This window comes from Sinohyriopsis cumingii, unplaced genomic scaffold (assembly GCF_028554795.1).
Source record: "Sinohyriopsis cumingii isolate HCF-2022 unplaced genomic scaffold, ASM2855479v2 utg001527l, whole genome shotgun sequence".
Taxonomy (NCBI): Eukaryota; Metazoa; Mollusca; class Bivalvia; order Unionida; family Unionidae; genus Sinohyriopsis; species Sinohyriopsis cumingii.
The window spans coordinates 3,046,223-3,063,540 of record NW_028316012.1 but is presented as its reverse complement, the minus strand read 5'-3'; the positions used below and the strand labels follow the sequence as shown (position 1 = coordinate 3,063,540).

The 17,318-nt window shown below is 35.4% G+C and overlaps 1 protein-coding gene across 1 annotated transcript; it reads left to right on the top strand.

Annotated features, from left to right (window-relative positions):
* The first annotated feature begins 3,814 nt into the window (after window positions 1-3,814).
* LOC149772033 (uncharacterized) lies at window positions 3,815-17,239 on the top strand. Its single transcript, XM_089947969.1, has 2 exons — window positions 3,815-4,322; window positions 17,190-17,239. Exons 1-2 carry the CDS (start codon window positions 3,815-3,817, stop codon window positions 17,237-17,239), a joined length of 558 nt encoding a protein of 185 aa, XP_089804095.1.
* Window positions 17,240-17,318: the final 79 nt, after the last annotated feature.

The window sequence follows — 17,318 nt, the reverse complement described above, 5'->3', positions numbered from 1 at the left end:
CCTCGACATATGTGTGCCTTGGTAGTATTGGTACATATGCCTTGTAAACACGTAGGACACATTCTCAGGAGTTGACAAGTACATTTCTGCTGTGAACCATGTGTCTTCAGATGTTGTTGGTAACAGGCAGGGCTGACAAACGTGCGCAGAAAAGCAGGACAATGTACTCGTTCGTTTCCTTCGTCCTGACAGGGTTGAGAGGCCAACCATCCTGAGCAATTCGATCCACAATGTTTGCGTTGCTCTTGATTGTTGTAATCATATTCACATTTCTCACAGTAATAACCGTATCCCAGGAATGAAGTGATACGGTAATGGTATCGAAATGGTCATCGTGATGATAGAGATGAATGTATTTTCCGTCCTTAAAGTCCTGGCCTCGAAACAACAGAGGTCCGCGCACTACTTGAGGGTACACTTTTAAGGTGTAGCGTCGAGCTAGGGCATCTTGAAATGCCGCAGCGTGTGTCTTTGGACAGGCCAGATTGTTGTAACATGAGTTCTGCTTCATTTCGTTGTTTGGCTCGGTTCGATTTTCGAATGTTCTCCCAGGCTCTTTTCCATTCTGCCGTGTCGTAATGTCGGCATAGGTTCGTCCCACAACGATAGCCCTGGCTAAACACATCTGGTCTTGAGAATTGTGAATTTGGACGAGGCTACGCTTAATGCTGCGAAGGCCGTTTACCAATAAGGCCTTTTTGTTGCCAGTCCCTTGAGGAAGAGAGACGTGGGTCATGGACAGTGTCGCTTTTCCATCGGTGATGTCAAACTGGTCATTGGATTGTTGCACGTGTTGAATCTTGTCCATGACTTAGGAAGGAGTCAATTCTGCGGGACTGCTAAACTCGATCCAAACAGGGGATTTCAAACCGTCGTGTTCTATGGAAAGTCTCAAGCGATCGTCTTCTTTGGATTGACATTGTCGCTTGAGTGTGGTGAGCGAAGAATCCCACACCTCGGTGATGAACCCTCCTGCTTTCTCCAAAGGTGCGTAGGACTTGAAATCTTTAAACTTCACCGTGCATTTGTAAGCCGTGGTTCTAAATTTTCTAGAGGGACGCTTTTCCGTCTCTCGAATGTGATAGTAATTTTCAGGGTTGATTGGTGAAATTTGGCTAGGTATAGAATCGCTGGGTGTGGATTCTGGTTCACTAACGTCCTCTTCAAAATCACTGGCATGAATTTGTGCCAAGACTTCAGCAATGGTACGATGCGATAGATCACGTTTCTGCCTCTTACTTTCTTCTCCTTTCTTCACGAATGAATTGGATCGTTTCATCTTGACTGCAACAAGTCAAATGACTAAAGTTTAAACACCATGGGTCACTTTATATCCATGGCAGATCAGCGTATATAAAGGGTGTGTGTCTTGTCCTTCCACTATTCATTTCACTCGCAAACTGAGCAGAACGAGGGACGAGATTACACAGATCGAACTTTTCATCAGAGCTTCGCGAGGGGTCATCAGAAATTTTTCTTCAGAGCAGCCGAGGGACTACTCACGCTCCTTTCGAGGTAAAAGTCAAGATACTTGCTATATCTGTCAGAAGAAATGGCATTGGTCTACAGAGTGTCCAGACCGTCAAAAAAAAAAAACCATGGGATAGAAGAGACAAAAGTCAAGATACCTGTTATCATTGTCAAGAAAAAGGACATTGGTCTCCAGATTGCCCTAAGAAAATACAGGAGCAAGAAGAAGAAGAGGTGAGTTATGGAAAGGAAGAAGAGGAAGAAAGAAGACAGGTAAAGAAACAGAAACAGTAGAAAAAAAAAGAAGAAGGGAAGAAAGTGAGGATGAAGAGCAAGAAAAAGCTGTGAAAGTGAAGACATTAAAAAGAGAGAGAGAGTGAAGACAGTCAAAAGAAGAAGCCTATGAACTTTTTTAAATGCTATGTTGTGTTGTGAATTGGATTGTAAAATTTGTACCAGAATAAACAGTCTATAAAATGTAAGTGTCTCTTGGTTTTGATTTTTAGAATAAAAATCTACATTCACGCACTCACACATTCACACGTACTATAAGGGTAAAAAGGTTTTTTTTAAGTTTTAATTGATGTTGGCCATTGAAATATTATCACTTTTCCAGGGAAATGGGTGGCCCTGAAAAGGACCTTTGGGTATTTGTGGGTTTAAACAACAGACTTAAGAAGCAATCAACTTTAACTGTCTTAAGCCTTTGCCACGGCCAGGGCCTACTTCTGGACTGCGTAATGTCGATGATGATTTGGTAGAAATCACTAAGGGTAGTATGGTAGGTGTTGTCACAGGATTGGGTTGTTTAGCTCGGGAAGGTCTTTTTCTCTTCGGTCGTAATAAAGAAGTCCGATACATTTCTTCCAGACATCTTAACTCCGCTAAAATGTCTAACAGTATCGTGACCGTTTGACTTTCACCCTCTTGTTTCTTTACTGCTTCTTCTTGTTGTTTCTTTCTTACCTCTTCTTCTTGCTGCTATAGGAGAAAAGCTTGTTCTGCTTCTTTTTGCTGTTGTATACCTTTCTCCAGTTCTTCTTTCTGTCTCTGTTTAAAATTCTCCACGTGTGGTAAAGAAAGAGAAGGTGGTGAATGCACTGGTTCTGGATCAAATTCTTGCGAAAAAAATCCACAAAATCCCAATTTACCTATTCTGGAAGTAAGTCCAGGTTCTCTTGGGTAGTCTCCACGACCGGTGCACCCCAATTGATCGTCTTCTGAGTTTGCGCCATGTTTATGCTATGTCGCATGGATTGACTGCCCACAAACGCTAGCGACTCTATATAAGGAATGTGACGTCACGGACTGTTCTCTTCCGATTGGACGAATGGTGACTGAATTTTGTAACGAGTGTTTGGATTGGTCAACCAACTCAATCCGTTTCGATCCTTCCTTTCCCTATAAATAATGGCAGTTCGCTACATTCCTTCACCTGTTCTCGTCACCGAGATGTGGACCGACGTGGAATCCTCTACTCTCGTCTCTTCAATGATGTTTAGAACGGACTTACCCATGTACATCCGATTCTCGTGGACTATTGTCAAGATGACGGATACATGTGTGTGGAAAAGAAGAATCTACGTAGAAAGACAAGGTTGTTTAAAGAGGGTTTTGATTTACGGTCCAGAAGTGAGACAGAGTTTAAGGAAAAGAAGGAGACCTATGTGGTGCCCTCTAGGTTAACAGTATGGTATGTTAACATAAAACCCAAAGGCCCTTTTCAGGGCCAATCCTATGCCTCGAAAAGATATTCATTTTCATGCCTCAGTTTAAAAAATAAAAAAAATAAAATAAAATAAATGTGTATTGTCTGTGTTCTCTCCCTGTCCCATGTTCCATTTCCATTGTTCTTCTATAGTCCCATCCATGTTAAAATTCCCCATGTTAAATTCCCATTGTCTCTATCTAGTCCCATCCCACCATGTTAAATTTCTCTTGTCCCTACGGTATCAGACATATTTTCCAATGTTAAAATTTGTATAGTCCTTACGGTACAACACCCCTATTTTATCATTAACGTCCCTAGTCCCTACGGTATTTTTATATACTACTTATGTCCTGTATGATTTTTTGAGTTTAATTTTCAAGCGCATTAAACATTTGATTAGACGTGTATTCCACAACAAAACCCCTTTCAAGACTATCGAAATGTTAGTGTCATAGGAGAACTGCGTTTTCACCTGGCAGAGTTTGAGGTGGGTCTAGTGAGGCCTCTCACGTCATGTTTGATACAGATGACAATCCTATCATGATACGTGCCAGTTGCGTGACACGGTTGCTTTGTGTACCTCCTAATATAACAACAATCGCACATCCCATCCCAATCTATTCAGGCACTTTCATGGATATGACGGAAATAACGCTCATTCATTGTTTCGTCATTTATTGTTATTTTATCATACCAAATGCAGCAGAACCAAGCAAATATGTTCAAAGTGAGGAAATTGCAATTTTAATAAAGAGGATAAATGTGATGGAAACAAAGATAACATATATAGAAAGATTCGCAACTGAAGGCAGACAACGTGAGAAAGCGATGCAAGAACGAATAGAATATCTAGAAAAGGCACGGAGGCATTGTCAGACGCTAACCAATAAAATGGAGACACATCAGGAGGCGATGCAAGGTGAAATCAATCGGCCATATAAAGAAATTCATAGGTCAAAAGAAGCGGATAGAAAACTTCAAGTAGCAATATCGGACGCATCCAGGGATGAGAATAAAGATCGTGCAGGTCCGGACAAGGAAATAATTGCCACTACTAATCTGACGATGAACGAGACAAATGTCCTTGACATTAGTGGGGAAATGAAGCCGTCCTTTGTGCATCATAAACGAGCCGACGGTGGTAAGATGTTCAATAAATATAGGCACGAAACCAGAATCACGCACACGTGTTCTTACGAATGTACATACAAAACCTCAGAGAATATCTGTGGTAAGCGAAAGAAAGTACGATCTGCATGGAAGTTAATTCCAGTCACACCATATCCCCCTCAAACTACACCCCAAAATCTAATTATATTAAATAAACATGCGATTCCTATATCTGCAAGACATATTTGTATTGGAGTGCAGTACATAAAACGACTTAGATATAGCTATTAATTTCTGCCGATTATACTGAAACGGTTTTGAAAGCTGTTTGTCTTGCGAACAATTAAAAGCTTTTGTTTATCTCTATCATTAGGGGCCCCGAGTGGACTAGTTGTCTAAAGCGCTCTCCGTTACTAATCACTGCCATCTCACCTCTGTCTGCGTGGGTTCGAGTCTAGGATTCGGCCAATGTGGGTATGTGAGAAAGCTTGCCAGTAGCTTCTCGTGGGTCGGTGGTTCTTCCCGTGGTTTTCCAGAATTCTTCCTTCACCATTAATACTGGCCGCCATGTATAGGCTATCGTGTGCTGAAAAATGGCGTTAAACCCCACAACAACAAAAACAACATCTGTATGATTACCACTCATTAATGCTTATGTATGCTTCAGTTTTGACATGTTAGCCCATAACTTCCAAACGTGTGATATGCCAGTCAGTTCTAAAATATCTATTTTTAAAGGCATGTCTTACCTTCGATTACATGAAAATAATTGTTGAAAGAGAGGTGTCATGATTTTCAAGCAAGGTATTCATTAAATTACTTTAACTTGATGTATTTAAGATCTATCAAAGGTATTTATGGAGAAAGATAACCCATAAGAGAGCGTCTAATTTGGGTAAAAACCCTCGTACAGGAAATGTACTAGTTCAAATAACCTTCTCTTTGTAATTGTTCTTTCATTGTAATAGGTGTGAAACAAACCTTGCACCAATGCCAAAATGACCCCATTTGTTTTCACACGATTGCTTCTTTTGGAATGAAATTTCTACACATATCTTGCTTGGACTTCATTTAGTGTTGGCAGTGTTTATAAAGGAAGTGTTTCAAGCTGAGTCTTGGCATTGTACCAGTGACTAGCAAAACAAAGCTGACGCTTTGTCCTTTTGCATGGAATAAGGTGTACATACATATATACATAATTGTCTATTTCTATAAATGCATACATACGCATATGCAGTAATATATAATTACATGCACAGCTTAACTTCAGAGGTTGAGTATTAGCAAAGCAAAACCGTATCGAGGGTCTGCATAGGTGACAGAAGTGATTGATTTAATTAGAACAATAGCTGAAACATAAAACAATGGATCATACAAGTGGTTTCGGAACAATAGGTGAAATAGACAAAATATTTTGATAGTAGCTTGGCCAATTTAACTGGGAGTGGTATTTTGACCTAATTTAGTTCTTCAATCAGAGGGTATTGGAACAAAAGTAGGAACGGCCATGACCTTTCCGTATAGATCCTCTGGTGTATGCCTTATCTTTGTTCAAAAGAACAAAACTAAACCGTAGATCAATGACTGATGACATCATTTCAAGGCTTATTTGAAGACAAATATTTTATATATTAGTTGTTGTTGATTTTTCAATGGGTTTTGGCCCCGTTTTTAGTACATGCTAGCTAGATATGAAGCGCAGCATACCTGATGGATGAAGAACCCGGGGGAACACTGGGAAGGACCATCGACCATCGGAAAACTACTGGAAAACGTTATACATTACGGCGTTAGCCGAGTCGATAGTCAAGCCGAGGAGGACATGGATGAGATGGCAGTGATCTGAAACGTAGACCGCCTTAGACAACACTGCCATTTCGTGGTCCGTCTAATATGATAGGAATATGGCATACCATATACAAGATTGTACTTGCCCGATCCTTTCAGATGTGATTTATGAAAAAATCTACTAATGGTGGAGCAAACGTTTGAAATATGGATCCGATGCCATGCATTTCATTTTAAATGAAGACAACTATAGCTTTTTGACACACAACGAGACATACTGACTGTGTTCTATAAAACTGCAGTGTGTGGTAGTGAAATCATACTGCAATGCTTTCAGAAGGCTCAAAAATTAAGGTTTTGCTTTACATCAATACATTATATTTTTATCTACAAATGTTTTTTCAGCTGTTTAGTCTGGAGAATAAAGCAGCCATGTAATGAAAATGATATGACCACCCACCCCCAATAAACAAAAACAAACACATATCTTTTGTTCTACTAAATCTCAAAACGATCGTGTTTGGGAAAATGCGTTTCTTTTGTTTCTCTGAAAACCATGAAGACATATTTACATGTCGAATATAAATATATTTCAGCTCATCGTTCAAGAATAAACGCATAGCAATTCCCGGTACTCTTATTCGTAATAACTTATGAATGATCGCTTCCTTTCATGCATGTGTGTGTGTGTATGTGTGTGTGTGTGTGTGGTTGTGTGGTTTTGAAATAGAATACACGATTTGTTCCGAATTTAGTTTGTGACTTTTAAATATTTGAAAACTGTAATTTGTTTGGCAAGTTACACTGTTAACAGAAGATGACTGCGTAGCCGTGTGTCTTGTTCACGGACGTGATTGATCAGCTTTCTTCTGGTCATTTTTCCTTTCTCTTGGTTGCATGCACTCGTATTGTATATGCATAGTCTAAAAGAACACTTCCCATACCATATTTCTTAGTTATTCTGGCAATATCTGGTATAAAGCCCGTTTGTTTTAGCGGGTTGTTCAGATACTGACATAAGCGCATAATGAAAATCGTTTTCCAGATAAAAGTCCAATCGCCCTTACACACTCGGCTGAAAAATAGCAATTTCATCCTATATATGTATGCTTCCATTGACCAGAGTCGCAAGAGTACAAACAGAAGAAAAACTCGTTTGGAATCGACATATTATTGATATTATTCAAAACTATGAAGAAACTTCCTGGAGAGCAAATATGGAACTAAGGGGTGATTTAATTCACTTCAGAAACATTCATTTCGACTTAAAACCAAGTAGTATATGGTTTCATGGGCGTAAATTTCCATTCATGTTATGGCCTATCTCTGAAGTAATGAAACTATATATCATGCCTGTTGGTGAAGTTAAGGTATGCAAACTCTGTGGAAAAAAGACTGACGAAAGAGCGAAACATCTTATTTTAGGTTGCGAAATGCTGCTTGAGGAACGAAACGTTTTCTTTGAGAGAGTGATTGACTCTTTAGAAGTGAGATACGTGGTTAACTTATTCAGTCAAGAAGAAGATATATTGTTGGAGACACTTCTTGGAAGCAGGGTTGATTGCATGTCGTCTATTGATGATGATGTATCAGATTGGCTCATGTTGGTGACCGCAAACAGCATAGCTTCATTCTACAATAAAATGTATCCCTTACTATCAACCAACATGTTCAAACATGACATAAATAGTAAGTAGTAAATTAACATTAAAAATAAAAAATTCAAGGCCAAAGTCTTCTTGTCAAATCCGCAAATTGTGTTGTATGACAGCTGTAGACAGTGTATTTGTTTATGTTTATATATGTATGTGTATATGTATGTACGTATGGGTGTATGTATGTGTATGTATATGTGTATATATATGTGTATATATGTATATGTATATGAATGTGTGTGTATGTTTGGGTATATGAATATATGTGTATATGTATATATGTATGTATAAATATATATATATATACATATATATATATATATATATATATATATATATATATATATATATATATATATATATATATATATATATATATAGATATGTGTATGTATATGTATGTGTGTATGTGTGTGTATGTATATGTATGTGTGTATATGTGTATGTATCTGTATGTATATATACATAGATATGTATATATATGTATATATATATGTATGTGTATGTATATATATATATGTATATATGTATGTATGTATAAACATATGTATATGTGTATGTATATGTATGTATGTATGTATTTATGTATATATATATGTATATATATGTGTGTGTGTGGTTATGTATTTGTTTATGTATATTTTCTATAGATTTCTATATGATTTTCGGTATTTGTATATCTCATTTTGTAAATGCATTAGTTGACGATATATATATATCATGCTTGCGTTCTCGTCTATACTGTGTCTCATAATCTTATGATGCGTATAATATCTATCTTAGTAACCTGATATAATCTTTGTTGAAGAGGTAATTAAGTCATTTAGACAGTCAGTCATAGATAAATGCATGCACGCACGGATACGCGCAAACAAGTATATGTATGCATAAATAAATGTGTCATATGAAGAAAAAAAAACTAAATAAAGAATTACACTGTTATAACTTTTTCATTTCATTTTCGTTGCTCTCTCGAACTTAATGTTAAGCACATAACAATATAGACGTATTAACTGTTCGAAATATTATCATCATCATGCAACGTTTAAAAGATCAGTGCTATGCTCAGCCAAATGATTGCAGATTTGAATAATTGCAGGTATTGAGATATTTGGTTTTGTCAATACGGTAGCTGACACAATATTACTATTGTATTTTTGTCACTTTTCTGTACTATTTGATGATCTTGTATTATCCAGAATTTGTTTAATCTGATGTAATCTCTGTTGAAGAGGAAATAAATTCAGTCAGCCGGTCAGTCAGACAGTCATACATAAACACATACATACATACATACATACATACATGCATGCATACATACATAAATACATACATTCAAACATACATGCATGCACACACATTCATACATACATACATACATGCATATATACCTACCTACCTACCTACCTACCTACCTACATACATGCATACATACTTACATACATACATACATACATACATACATACATACATACATACATACATACATACATTTACATACATTTACATACATACATGCATTATGTAGAAGGTCAATCATACGTTTATGCTGCATTCCTGGAGAATGCGAAGGCCTTTAATACGGTATGGCATAATGGCCTCTTTTATAAGCTATTCTATCTCGGAGTTAAAGGTAAACTGTGGAGATTGATTAAAAATTCTTTTCGAGAAGTTAACGCCCTTATTCTGCACAACGGGCATCATTCGAAACCATACAGAGTCAGTGTATATATGTACATGTGTGTATGTATTCATATATATGTATGTGCATATATGTATGTATATATATATATATATATATATCATGTACTGTAAGTCGATTATTGTCAAGCTATGTTCCTATCTTTACTGTATTAACGAAAAATTAACTGAATGAAATCTCTTCGGGTATATTATAGTTGAATTGATAATATTAGTGTATGCCTATATGCATATTACAAGTAAAGTGCTACTAATGATGGCCTAAGACGAATATGCATATATACAGCCGTACTACAGTAACAATGTATTATCTATCTTGAAGGGCATGAGATGTGACTTTGGTATTTTTCGCGAATGAAATAATATTACCTTTATCTGGGTGGGGTTAATTGTGCCAATATTCTAATAAACCGCTAACGGACAGCATATCATAATAGTACTGGTCACGTTGTAATTGTGGTATTCTGATGACATATCTTACATTCATTATATGGCTTTATTTTCATTCACAATATTCATGAGAAAGAGTTCACCCTCTTCTGATTATGAACTGGCTATACATAAATGGCTGTTTGACTAGACACTTTACAGGAACACTACTTAAAACCAGTATGCTTAGCAAAACGCGCAATCAAAAGTAGAATTGTATTTAGGAGTAAATGACAGAAACGTTACTATAATTTTATTAATATTACCCTGTCCTTGTCTAACCTTATACACTTCATATAAAGGTGTCTAAGGATATAATAATTTCAAAAAGCGTTAGATAATATAAATTGGATCAGTCAGTCTGGATGTATATAACCATGATTTTTTCTCCATATTTAATATAACGCTGTAATGTATGGGGCGACCCCTGAAATATCACTTTGATGTGGAGACAATATAGCTAACAAAACCAGCATCATGGATTTCAAATAAAGAATATACTATAACACATTTATATCTAGTCTATATTCTTAGATGGACGACAAGTAAGGATTTAAGCATTTTTAGGAAATCCGTTCTTACTTTGTAAGGTTTTAACTATTTTAGAACTTTAGTTTCATATTAATTTGAAATTTACAAGGAACATTAAAACGAGCAGTAAGCGGTCTATTGAAAATAATTTCGAGAGATTATTTTAACAAAACTGATGCTTAATCTTTTATATATTTCAGATTGTAGGAAACTCTATCTCTCTATATAATTGAGAAATCAATCATGTGTTTTGAACGCATACAGTTTTTAAATCGTACAATAGACTCATCCTGGTGATAGAAGAATGTTCATATGTAATACTATATATTATTTGAAATTTAATTTTGTCAGTGAAGTAAATGTTAAGTTTGTAGACTTTTCAAAACTACATGTATATCTGATGGATATTTGTTTTAACTGCATAGCGAGAATAAAAAAGAAATAATTAGCTAATTATCTGATCCTGGATAAAAATATCGACATTAACATTTTAATTATTATTATTTTATTATTGGTGATGTTGTAATTGTTGAATAAATATCAAATGGCACAGGTAAATAGCACTAAATATTAAAAAAGCTACACAGAGAGAACTGTTTCCAGAATGATGATTAAGACTTTGGCATAACATTGAACTAAGGTGAGCCCTTTTGTAAATATCGCCTTAATTCATCACGAATAATGGGCATGCAGTAATATGTTTAAACAGTGTCTAATAAGTTTAAGACAGAAAACAACAATTTTCGTTGCAAATCCTATTGACCTTTGATGCTGACATAATAACGTTTGAGCAATGACCCCAACAATGCAAAACTTAATTTCTGATACAATGAAAAGCAAAGCACGATCACATACTTTGTCGCCCCAGTCATGAACCCCAAAGCGCCTTTAATCTACTCAAAACTACTTTTTAACCCGCTCTCGCCAGGAATGATTCCCATTCAATTCGCTTTTTAAACAACCTTTAGCGACAGCACATACTTGTCAATGAAATGGGACTTATGTATACAGACAGCTTAGCTCTGTAAAAGCTATAGCTACAATGAATAATACGTACGGTTCACTGATATGTATCATGTTGCATGAAAGCATAACCTTCGTTTGACCCTTGATTGACGTTCTTAAGATTATTTCGTTAGAATGTATTGATATACCAATTCTATATAGAAATACTTTCTTGGCAAACTCACACACACACACACAGATATATAGATGTTTAGATGGGTCGTTGTCGGGCATGTAAGATTGAGTTTCTAATTATATGCTCCAGTCCTATGCCATTTCGGAACGGAATAAACAGCGATCCATTCACAGTTCTCATTTCCAGCTACATCAATTCACATTATCCATCCCAAATCGATTGCCAGATCTTCCGAACAAAACACGAATTATCTAATACGATGTACATTTTACTTCACTTTCTTCAATACCGTAAAGTCTCATATTTGCAAAATCAAGTATGTGAACACTTTGATGAATCGTAGGACTCTGTCTAGTGACAGAGGCATGTGTCCGATATTTCTATTCAGAATATTATCTCTAACCATTATTAAAATGGCAATGAGGGAAACTTAGCATAAATAGTACGAATGATATGCACAACAATAATCAATGTTACCAAATTATAATGACATTCAAATCACCCCATACTGGGATTTAATTCGCAGTACCTCACATTATTTTTTAATATTTTCGAATTGTTATCTAGTCAACAATTTGTTACTTGAAATTTACAAAAAGTAATTTATTTACGACCTTTTCAGTTACCTTATATTTGCCAAAGCGATTGTATTTGTATAGTTCGCATTCTGCATTGAATGAATTAACAAATATGTGGTTTATTTCCCAAGGTTTGAATACCGAGCGGTCGCTATATGCAGCCACTTTTTTCAGATCGCATTGATCTACTTACTGATCAGGCTTTCACACGTTTGCCAAGCATGGAAGGGGAATCATTATTTTCAAAACAACTGTGCGTTATGATAACCACCTCAGGTTATTGATCTGTGATACATATTATATTAGTCTAATTGCTGAAATATGATCAATCTATAGTATATATCATTTGGTTCATACAAGCAGTTTACGTCGCTTCACAAGGTCACGATGATGGACTTAATGAATGAAGAAATCGACCAATGATATGCATGCAGTTTCCTTACCAAACGTCGTTACTATCTTACTACGCTGCTTTTCCTTGATTATATTAAATGCAAACGAAGTAAGCGGAATGTTTAACTTTCATATAATATATTTTTGTGAAAACCTTTGAGGCACAGAATGTTGGAATTTACAAGCACTGTTAAGTGGCACTCAAAGTTTGGACTTTATCTGACGCTAGTTTTCTCTTTGACGAAGTACCATCACCATGAAGTTAATTTTTTAGTTTTAACTACAACCATAATCAAACAAACACGAATGCATTACGAACTAGAAATGTCTAGCAAACATCCAAATATAAATACGAATAAGTTAGCTTCTTCTAGCTTGCTAGTGTACCTGTTGTGCTTGCTTACAAAGCATGACACATTCGAATAGTTTGTGTTACTAGATCACAAGTCTGTGAGACAAAGGGTGTGTGTATGTGTGTGTGTGTGTGTGTGTGCGAGAGAGAGAGAGAGAGAGAGAGAGATATATTGGTGACTGTACACTTTAATTTTCCAGCATATTATACACATTTGCATAACTTGGACCTACTACACTCAGGATCACACGCACTATGAATGATGCTCTGAGCAGAACTACACCAACTAGTTTTACCCTCATCTAAATGGTAGATTGTGATAATGTTTTATTTCCATCCCATATAAAATTGCTTTATTCTCTACGGTGTCCTCAAATTCGACCTTTAAATCCCCACTAATTTCTTTTACTCAATTTTGATCATGCTTCTCGATGGGACTACTTATGTAACAAAATGCCTAAAATAAAAGTGGCCTCCTGGTAACTGGCAATCGAGAGATAAGTTAGGAAGAAGCAATGTTTGAGGTTAACATGCGGTTAAGTAAACATCGAACAACCTATGATTTCAACCTTATTAATAAAGTGAACGTCAATTATTTTCGGAAAATATTGAGTCTATACCAATATAACACATCACATAGATGCCATAGCTTAGGTCAAGAATATACACTTAATAAACTGTATTTCCTTTGCGTGTGTACAATATTGATGTATATGCCAACAGTCTTTTTTTCATAACTCTATTTTTGAATTGAATATATATAACGAGACCGGTCAAAGACATGTTTACATCCAATCTTTTCCCTAACTTTATCAAGGTGCTGTTACAGGAAATATATTCTGCAATATTATAACAATTATAATGAAAGCAAATGTAATCAGAAACGGAAGTAGGTACTGGAACAAACTAGTTTCGACTATTCTAAGTCATCATCATATTAACCCAGTATTGCAATAACAAGACGGCTAGATAATTCGTCTCATAATATTAACATTCTCTAACAAACCTAGCGTTTGCCCTTTTCGTATGTGTGGCCTTTTATATAGTTTTATTATAATTGAGTGAGTATTGGTTTGATTTCGGGAGCTATCAAACCGAATAATTAGATCGCTTGACGGAGCGGACGTTATAACGAAGATTATTTACCAGACTTATCGAATAACTTCCTATAAATTTCACCATCTTAAGTTTCGTAATATGACAAATTAGGGGATATTCTTATGTGTAAGTGGTTTGTATTTTCGTGATTCGCGAGACAAAGCAAGATGAAGCGAGAAAAATCAAGCAATTATGAGGTAACAATTCCGTGAATGTCGTTTAAAGGAAAGCGATTTACGGTTTAACGCCTTCGCGTTGAAGAACCTCTCAAAGGACGTAGAATATTGTCTTCTTACATATCAAAATAAGTGACAGACACATCGGTCTTAAGCTAGTTTCTCGCAAGTGTTCTGACCATTTAGTTGGTTGCTGTTAGATCCCTTGTATTTGGCACATTCAAATTGAAATATACTAAAAACGCATTAATAATTAAGCTATGCGAAATCACGAGAAGGGCAAGGACAAATTAATCACTGAAGATAAAAGATAAAAGCAAATACAAACAATCCGTCGTTGTCGCCCGATTCATGAACTTCTAACCGATTGTTAACCCTCTGTTGCTTGGCTGCTTTCGTCAGGTCCATATATATTGCGCAAAAGGTTCCTTTTCTTCCATACCGTGTTTGGCAACTTTCTGTCAGCGATTCAGCAAAGAAAAGAAAATAATGTTGACATATGTGGTTATCATCAGTCTTTTCGGACTTTGCATTGCTTTCACTGACATACCGACGTCTGAAACATACACAGATGCTGATGTTAACAACCCTTTGGTACTAGAACAAGCAAATTTCTTTTTCAAACCTTTCACAGGACTTTTGACAAGACCTTGTAGAGGTTCTGTTTTGGTCAAAGTTACAAAAGCAAGACACAGGGTGAGTTAGCATTTCTTTATACTCGTATTTAATAACACAACATAATTTCTCATATCATTTATATTTATATACATACATGTATATATATATATATATATATATATATATATAGAGAGAGAGAGAGAGAGAGAGAGAGAGAGACATAGAGAGACAGAGAGATGATGATGATGATATTCTTTTATTCCTCCATTTTCTGAAGATTTTAAGACAAAAAAGAAATGCATTTAAATACATAGAATCACAAAAATAGTAGATTCGTTACTTATTGAATTATTTCCAATAGCAAACGAATAAATAAATTAAAATCATTACTAATCTAGATAGAGATATATATACGATAAAACATTTGAAAATGTATCCTCACAACAAAAATAGTTTCCTACTCTCTTTGCAATCCAGTACAAGTATTTCTTTCCTTATATTTTGAGTGAGTTCTCTATTGAATCGAATATATAATATCCTTTATCTTAATGAAATACTTGGTAGATAGTCTGATCATATTTAACCATGCCTCAAATTCTAAACGTTCTGATATATCATTTAAACCACCAAGTAGTATAATCAGTATAACATCATCGATCTGATCACAGAAATCACGGTAAATCACTGGAGGCATATACGAAAATAGACTTTCCATCAAGTGGTTTCTGTCGTCTGAGGTTAAGGCACAATTCATCGAAATGTGCAAAATACGGTCATGACTCATTTTGCCACATAGGGGACACAGTCCAGGTCTTGCTTGCATTCCTCCAATACGAATTAATGTCCCATATTCCATTTTTCTGCTTGAGTCAGTGTAAGCTATTTTCCATAGATGATGCATTTTTAATCCTGGATTAATTTTTAAAAATCTACCAAATCCCTCTGATGGATTTCTGATACTCATTTCATGTTTTCTCTCCTCTAATATCTGTATTCTTGTCCCAATTAAGTTTTTCCATAAACTATGGAAAATACGTACTCTGTGTCAACCAAACATAGGTCACATATATGATTATTACGTTATGGTGTCACTAGGTTTTAGTTCAGGATGAATATTAACGATCCCAGTGTTAGGAATATAAATTTTCTTTACTTTGCAGCTTAGATTCAATCCTCCATTTAGCGGCGTACAGTACGAGCTAGAAATGACTATTCGAACAGCCGAGGTAACTAATTTCTCGCTAAATAGCAATTTAATGTTTCGTCTTTAAATGCAGAATGTAACTGATCCTAAACGTGTATGTCTAATTTCTATAACAGAAGGGTTTAGGTGCACACTTCTATCCGTACTGAAAAATCATGCAAAGGTTTTGCATACTTCTATATCGGTGTTAGCTTTGATATTGTGGGAATATTTTAAAACTTAGTGTTCACTATTCTTTCATTAGGCTCTCGTATATATGACAGGTGAATAAATGATCTACTCCTGCTAAATATAAATACACAAAGGTGTAAATCGTCATCGTTATGAAGATAAATACTGTGGGAAATAACTTCCATGAACCTTGTTTTTGCAAAGAATGATGCACACTGAAGATTGATGGAATAAAATTAATACCTAAATTGGTAAGACCGTCCGGGTATCAAGCACACCAACAAAATTAATCTTGTTTAATTTTTATAAACCGTTATCATCAATCTCCTCCTACTCCTCCTCCTCATCATCATCATCTTCTTCTTAATGTTATTATGATTATTATAATTGTTATTATTATTATTATTATTATTATTATTATCATTATTATTATTACTACTACCACTAGGGTCAAGAAAAGACATGTACAGCTTCGATGTTTGCGCTTCCGAAACTAAACTCTGGCAACAAGGGAGGTAGTATAAAGTGTGACTGTACCGACAACACAGAAATATAGACGATTATAAAGGTAAATAACATATATCATTTGTCTTAAACAGCAAAGACAGAGTAAATATAAATTCCGAGGGCAACTACAAGTAGACGTCTTAATGCTAAACACCTGACAATATATATTGATATATCTTAATCAACGACGAATCTTTGAGAAAACGTCTGAAATACAGTAGTATATCTGGACGATTATTAACTTGCATGTCATTTATGTATAGGGTTCGAGTTCCATTCGTGTCAAAAATTAATATGGTGTCTTGCGTGAAAGTGGATTTATTCAATACCAAATAAATACATATTTGTCCTATTAACAATATACATTAAAATTCGCCATGAAATCTCTAAATTATAGCAGGGTATCTTGTGCTTATATATATCATAGCACGTAGAACAGAATATCAGTAAAAGAAAATACTTTTCATGAAGTATTTGTTTCTTGCAATATATTAGAGAAAATAGCGTATACTGCATTTACATTTTAAATTGCATTTTGACATATTTTGTTTTGCAGGAAGAAGAGTTTTAGAGATGCAGAAACTATATCCTTATTTTCATATTTGAATCTCATACATATACGGATATTGCAAATACAACAAATCTACGTCCTACCTGCTTTCTTGTAGAACGAATTGGAAAATAG

Excerpts from the sequence above, each read along its gene's own strand:
- LOC149772033 (XM_089947969.1), top strand. The coding sequence starts at position 3,815 with ATGGATATGACGGAAATAACGCTCATTCATTGTTTCGTCATTTATTGT. Across the intron at positions 4,323-17,189 it reads TCATAAACGAGCCGACGGTG|GAAGAAGAGTTTTAGAGATG; the intron begins GTAAGATGTTCA and ends TTTGTTTTGCAG.